Raw genomic sequence first — 6827 nt, forward strand, 5'->3', positions numbered from 1 at the left:
CTAGTCGACATTATCGACATCTTTGATCCTTCAATTACATCTCCAAATTCAATCATTTATGTGGGGACATTTATTTTGGGTGTTGGGGGTCCGTAAAGATCTCTAAGTCAATTACCCCAAACCTCTATCGGCACACTGAAAATTCCAAATTCCAGATAGAGATCTGGTCAAAATCAGAGCAACACATAGCTTTTGCCATATTACGCAAACCTCGTTTAGAGAAGGAAACATTTCACTAAAAGCCTCGTCTCCTACACTTCAATGAGAGGTATATGTGCAGGAAACTAGAGTAGAAGAGTGTTTTCGTTTGACATGCCTAAAAAGGCATAAGGTTGACACACAAGAATGGTTCCAAATGATTTTTGCAAAGACCAACAGGAACACTGCTGCCAGTATATTCATGTAGCTTTTATGTGACACATGAAATTTACAATATTTATGTCTTTGTTCACGTGTATCCTGCAAGGACTATAATGCAGGGGGTTTCAGTAAGGGACAGGGATACGAACTGAGGGGGGACCAGATCTCATGTCCTCAAGAATAAGGCTGAAAAGTGTTTGAGCAATTGGGCCTTCTTTACCTGTGAAGGAACATGGAAAGCAATTGGCATTTGGCAGATGTTGGAGTTTGCAGTAAACCATGAAATGTTTTAAAGAAAGTTGACATGATTAAAACTAGCTAACTGAATTTTAAGAAAGAATTCTTCTTACCGGAGCCAATCATCTGATCATCCCACTGAACAACAGGTTTGACAAGAATTCCACTCCCAATGAGCATCATCTCGTCGGCCTCCTTCCCTTCCTGGACACTCACATTCCTTGAAGATATCCCACTGAGCATTCCATTCTCCACTAGCTGCTCGGCAAGGGCCAGAACCCGTTTTGCCGTGCACCCACTCAGGATCTTGTCGAAGCGGGGCATGAGAAGTTCCTTGTTCGGTGTCACAAAGCCAACATTCATGTTTGAACCCTCAGCAACGAAATCCTCATCATCCAACCAGATGCCGGTAAACCCACCATTTTCCTCACCTTCCAGCTTGGTGAGTGCATTCGGCAGGTAGTTTACATTTTTCATGACCGCAAACTGTGGAGACTTTACCGGTATGGATGATGTAATCACTTTGCAGCCCGACGGTTCTGGCAAAGATGGACTTTCAATGACAACAGCGTAGAGAGCTGGGTTTCTACAGCCAGATGAAGATAATTGGAAGTCTCCAGGTCCAACAGACAACCAGTACCTGAGTGATCCTTGAGGACATTTTGATGCACACACAGTTTGAATAAGTACACTTCGAATTGTTGAACGGTCAAATGGCAATGGGATTTTGGCCATCTGTGCAGAATTCAGGAAGCGGTCGATATGCTGTTCTAACTCATAAAGGTGACTGCCAGTAATATGGAAAAAAAAGTTAAGTAATTGGTACAGATGAAGTTTGGACCATTACTTAAAAGAAATTGAGGAAAAACAATAACCCCTTGTTCACTTGCCAAATTCACACACAACTGCACACACGCATGCAAGAATGAATGCATGTGCGTAGACAAGAAGAAACTTAAAAACTGACAAACTTTAATATATATACTAAGAGTAAATGACGGGTTAAGTAGAAAAAAGATAGACATCTTAGAAATTCATGCTAGTTGATAGAAGCAGATTTCTTACCCATCCATAATAGCAGCAGTATCAAAAACACCATGTCCTCTATGGACCATGTGGTCATCAAGCGGTATCACCATTGCTGAGGGATCTGTGGTAATTCCACCAAAAATACTAGAGTACATGGCCACGTAATTTTGACTTCTAGCACCAGATGCTTGGAACGCATCAAGCCTTTCTGCAATCTATAGGAAATAAAGCTCAGTTTTACTTAAGTTTGTGTTGTGGCACCACGTTTCAAGAGAAGATCCTACTTTCATCAATCGCTTCGTCAACACATCTTAGACAAATATTAAACTGTTGGGAATAAAAAAATCTAATGCAGTTTAGATGCATAATTCACGTTTCCCGTTTTTTCTATACAATCTGATAAAGAAGTTGGAACTTAAGAAATGCTCCAAGGCAGTCTCTACCTTCATGTAAGTACTAGGGTATGCCTTGAAGGAAAACTTCTGATTGGACACTTGCCAAATTGAACCCAGTGGCAATCCCCAAATGTCTTTCTATAACTCTGCAGATTGTTTTGCTAATCAAGAAAGCTAAGCGAAGATGAAACAGTGCTTCGAGGTTGCCAAACATACAGTGGTTGCAACAAACAGTTCTGAAGAACTTCAATGCAGAATACAGTGTCCATCTAGCGTACGCTAACAGTGTAATGTATAATGTAGACAACTGTGCGCTAACCAAAGCATTAGCTAGTAACTACGACGAGTACAAGAGTAATGAGAACAAGTAGGACAGTTTGTTTCGAAAAGATGGAAGCATCAAACTTCCATGTTTTGCAAATGCCAGCAAAAGATTCCAATTAAACTATAGCAGACAAGACAAGAGACAAAGAAGTCCACCTCAGAGAAAGACAAGAGAGGGACATCAATTGGATTGACAATGGTGCCGGCCGGTGCTGCAGAACAAAGTAGCTGTTTAGTTTAATATTATTGCAAAAGGGACTGCTAAGAGTGGTGTTGGTCTCGGTACACACAACGGATTTCATGTATGTGAGAGCAGAGACCTGAGAATTATGATATTTCCAAAAGTATCTAAATACAACCAGAGATACCTAAAAGGTATCAAAGGGCGAAACACGACCATTTGTGCTCAACTCAGCTGGTGTTAAATATATGCAGTTATTTCAAACCCAAATAATCAAGATGTAAGGAGTAGGAAATTATCACTAATTTGTAGAAATACAGTCTTTTTTGGGGAAATTGTAGAAATACCATGTTTGACTAGAGGAACTGGCCTCACACTGCATCAGCCTATCATGAAGGATCATCATGAAACAGAGTCACCAAAACAAACAACACATATCCTGATCAGCATGAGCTCACGATACAACAACACTACACATAAACGCAACACATATCCAGTCTTGGTTGATGGTTGATGAAAATTCAGGTGGGCAGTTTTCTCTGCCCCCGGTGACGCTTCAAAAAAAAAAAAACCATAGTATCTTTGCAGACTTAAACTAGTTCATCTTACCAGGAGAAACTTACATTAGACATATATTGTCACTTAAAATACTCATATTATTGTAGAAAGGTAAGCCCCATTCACATCAATGATCCATTCCACATGAAAAAGAGTTCCAATTCAGCAACCTTTATCAACCCGAACAATATATGTTAACTCGTATACAAAGGAAACAGACTCAAAATGCAGGGCACTTCAGGCAAACTTGGAACGGAACTAATGTTCGTAAATTATAACCGATGAAACGCTCTCTAAGTTCGGGCGAACAAAATGCATGACTGAACAAATTCACTATGGGAAAGCAGGGCTGGAAAAATGTTTAGTCCTTCTCTGGCACCAACGAAAGGTACGAGACGGCAGCCGCACGAAGCCGATCACCACGGAGCTGGGCACAGCCCCGACTGTAACGATGCACCGAGAACGAAAGGACAGAAGCGAGAAACTGCACGCAACAAACCTGCCCGATTGGAGCTCGCGGCGGCTGTAGCCACCGCAGCCCTCCACGAAGGAAGCCCAGCCGGCGCGACGGCTCGGCCCGATGACGGCGCGATTTTCTTCACACCGAGGATCGGCCGATGCGAAGGGGAGACGCGGTGGCCGGCGGCAGCAGGCGGGGCGGAGAGGTGGGCCATCGGAGGAGAATTAGGCAGAGGTGGAAATGGAACCGTACCGTAGGCTATCAGCGAATCGGCACTTCGTCAGAGTCCCTTCATTCTTTTTTCTGCACAAGTTGGGGGCCGTTGGAACCTGGGACCTGGGCGGTCGCACCTCATATGATTATTTGGATTATTCAATTCACATGACTATGCAATTATAAGATGCCACTAATGAATTTATAGGCCCCGTTCTAATTCTCTAGATGAGTATAAACCTCTAAAATATCATATACTTGTGCTTTTATCCACGGTTCTTATTTGTTCTAGTAGAATGCGAATATTTCATTTGCACTATCCACTCGTTACTTGCTGAAACTAGCGTAACTAGTGTGACTACAGCCACGCTAGAAGTGTTAGGGATGCAGGTTGGTTCCATAAATGATAAACCTTGGGTTACCTTCTCAAGGGAAAACCGGCCAAAAACCTTTGCACTCGGATGTCCAACAACAAAGTTTGCATAAATAGTTGCATAATACTACGTATGAAGCAGTGTGCGTCAAACTCTCCGTGAAGTATGTTTTCTTCAACCAACCGCTACAGGATGGTAGCCAACTTTTCCATCTCTATGCTAATTTTGTCGACCTCTGCCTACTCGAGGATGATGAACCCAATTTGCCCCTCTTTATAGGATAATTTATGAATAACGTGTTGACGCTCAAAAAGGAGGCCTAAAAGACATATCCCTTGGTGTATCTGCGGACAGGCAATGGTCCGACCTCAGGATGTAGCTTGATCAGCGGGCTTGATTGACTTGGTACCTGCTGATCTAGAACCATCCCCAGGTGCAACTCCACAGGTTTGTTGTCCATTCAGGGGCTGATAACCGAGAAGATTCTCCTTGCCCAGGCTCTGAAAGATAAACTGGTTATTACCTCCACGCTTGTTCCTCATGCAAGATTTTGACATTTATATATTGTGATGCTTCTCATGAAGTACTAGGTTGCATCCTCATGCAAGATCGTCATGTGATGGAATGCACTTCTCATTAGATGCACCCACATGAGCTGGTTATCCAACTCATGATCTGGAACTTGCAGCAGTAGTACATGCTCGAAAACTTGGCGACATCACTTGCTCTAAATTTTTGTGAAATCTACTCGGGTCATGAAAGTTTGAAGTATATCTTTATCCATCCTAATTTGAATCTCAAGCAAAGATAATAGATTGAAATGATCAAAGACTATGATGTATGAATCTCCTTCACTCCAGGCAAAGCAAATGTCATGACTGATGCACGAAGTCAAAAATCTTATTGCAACAATATCATAATTATGCAAGATCAACCCCTTCTATGAGTATTCCTGGAAGCTTGATCGAGAGCTTGTTCCTCGAGGATTTTTTGTCTATCTATGTCGCTAAACCAACTCTTGAGGATCGAATTAGAGCTGGTCAAACCCAAGATGTTGGTATATGTTGTATGAAAGAGAACATCACTACAGGGAAAGCTAAATGTTTCTCTTTAGATTCTCAAGGGATGGTGTTCTTTGAAGACCGACTAGTGGTGCCAAGGTAAACATGGCTGGAGGCGATTAATCCTTAAGGAAACTCATAACAGACCTCTCTCCATTCATTATGCTAGTACCAAAATGTATCAGAAACTCCATCAAAGGTTATGGGAACTAGTATGAAAAGGGAAATCACTAATTATGTTTTCTGAATGTGAAGTTTGTCACTGAGTCAAGGCAGAAATTCAACAAGTTGTTGGCACTTTTCAACCATTAGCTATTCCAGAGTGGAAGTGGGATAAAGTCGGCATGGATTTCATTAAACCTAGGACTTGGGCCGGGATTTTCTAGGCTGGCATGAAACTCGTCTGACAGAGTACGGTTCAATGCACAACACAACACGAAGTAAAACAGACCAGGATGGCATGCCATGATAAACTGAGCCGGGATGGACCTAAGGTTGAGAAAATGGGTGGCACAAACCGGCATGGTGATGAGGGTCGTGTTCGGATCGAGCCAGCACGGTTGGGTCGGAAATCTCCATAAACGCGCATTGTGATTATTAGGAGAACCTATATAATGCAGCTATGTTCTTGTAAACAAAGAAAACATGGGTTTGTAAATAAATATGTATTTATGTACTTCATAAGATGCCTTAATTAGAGATTTCACTACTGAAGGTTGCTGCTAACGCGACACTACGATCAGAGACCCTTCGACGAAACTGTGTGCGATGCAATAATCGCAAATAGTGGTGTAAAAAACCGTCAAAAAGGTGCAAAACGTTTGCGATGACGGATGCATCAAACACGGTTCAAATTTTAGTTGCTTGTGTGAAGCAGGGCATACGGTTGATCAAGATGAACTGTTTGCGATTAGACAGAACAACAGAAACGGGCAGGCATATCAATGTGTGTGCAATATACGGCATACAATTCGCTCCGAGAACTATTTGCTATTAAGGAAAGCAACAGCCAGATCAAGATGTGAGTGTGATATACGCCATACGGTTTAGTCGAATGAAATGTTTTCGATTAGGGAAGAGAACATAAACGGTTCAACTTAACAAGATGTGTGTGATACACGACAAAAAGGCCCGGAGGTTAATTCGAGAACAAGTACATAGAGGTTAATTTGATATATATGACTTATAAGTTTCACAGAAATCATATCACTGTTTTGAGAAAACATTTAATTACGTTGAATGTATAAAGTGTTTCGTCCTATTAGTTGAATTAACCTCGAGGTCCATGTTTTGGAAACATGTCATAAAGTAACGGGATAGACCTTCATTCAAGCCAATCAACATGTGCTCAAAAAAATATATCAAAAAGTAATGAGATAGACCTTCTTCAAGCCAATCAACATGTGTAGAAAAAACAAAAAAAGTCAAAAATTACAAAACAAGGACCTCGAGGTTAATTCAACTAATATGATGGAGCACTATATACATTCAACACAATTAAATATTTACAGTGACCCATCACATCAGTTTATTTAAAATCGAGGCCACTTCCTGTCCGGTCATCCATCTGATGACTACTCAAGCCTCAGCACAGTTAACTTGGGAGTTCTATTAGATGAGCTATTGGTAGGAAAG

At 41.5% G+C, this 6827-nt stretch overlaps 1 protein-coding gene across 1 annotated transcript; it reads right to left on the minus strand.

The window, feature by feature from the left end:
• Positions 1 to 322: 322 nt before the first annotated feature.
• LOC119324285 (D-amino-acid transaminase, chloroplastic-like) lies at positions 323 to 3835 on the minus strand. The gene is made up of 5 exons (XM_037598052.1): positions 3584 to 3835; positions 2502 to 2557; positions 1663 to 1841; positions 711 to 1384; positions 323 to 580 (listed from the first exon to the last, which is right to left on the minus strand). Exons 1-5 carry the CDS (start codon positions 3756 to 3758, stop codon positions 486 to 488), a joined length of 1179 nt encoding a protein of 392 aa, XP_037453949.1. The 5' UTR covers positions 3759 to 3835; the 3' UTR covers positions 323 to 485.
• Between the last annotated feature and the right edge of the window lie 2992 nt (positions 3836 to 6827).

This window comes from Triticum dicoccoides, chromosome 6B (genome assembly GCF_002162155.2).
Source record: "Triticum dicoccoides isolate Atlit2015 ecotype Zavitan chromosome 6B, WEW_v2.0, whole genome shotgun sequence".
Lineage (NCBI taxonomy): Eukaryota > Viridiplantae > Streptophyta > Magnoliopsida > Poales > Poaceae > Triticum > Triticum dicoccoides.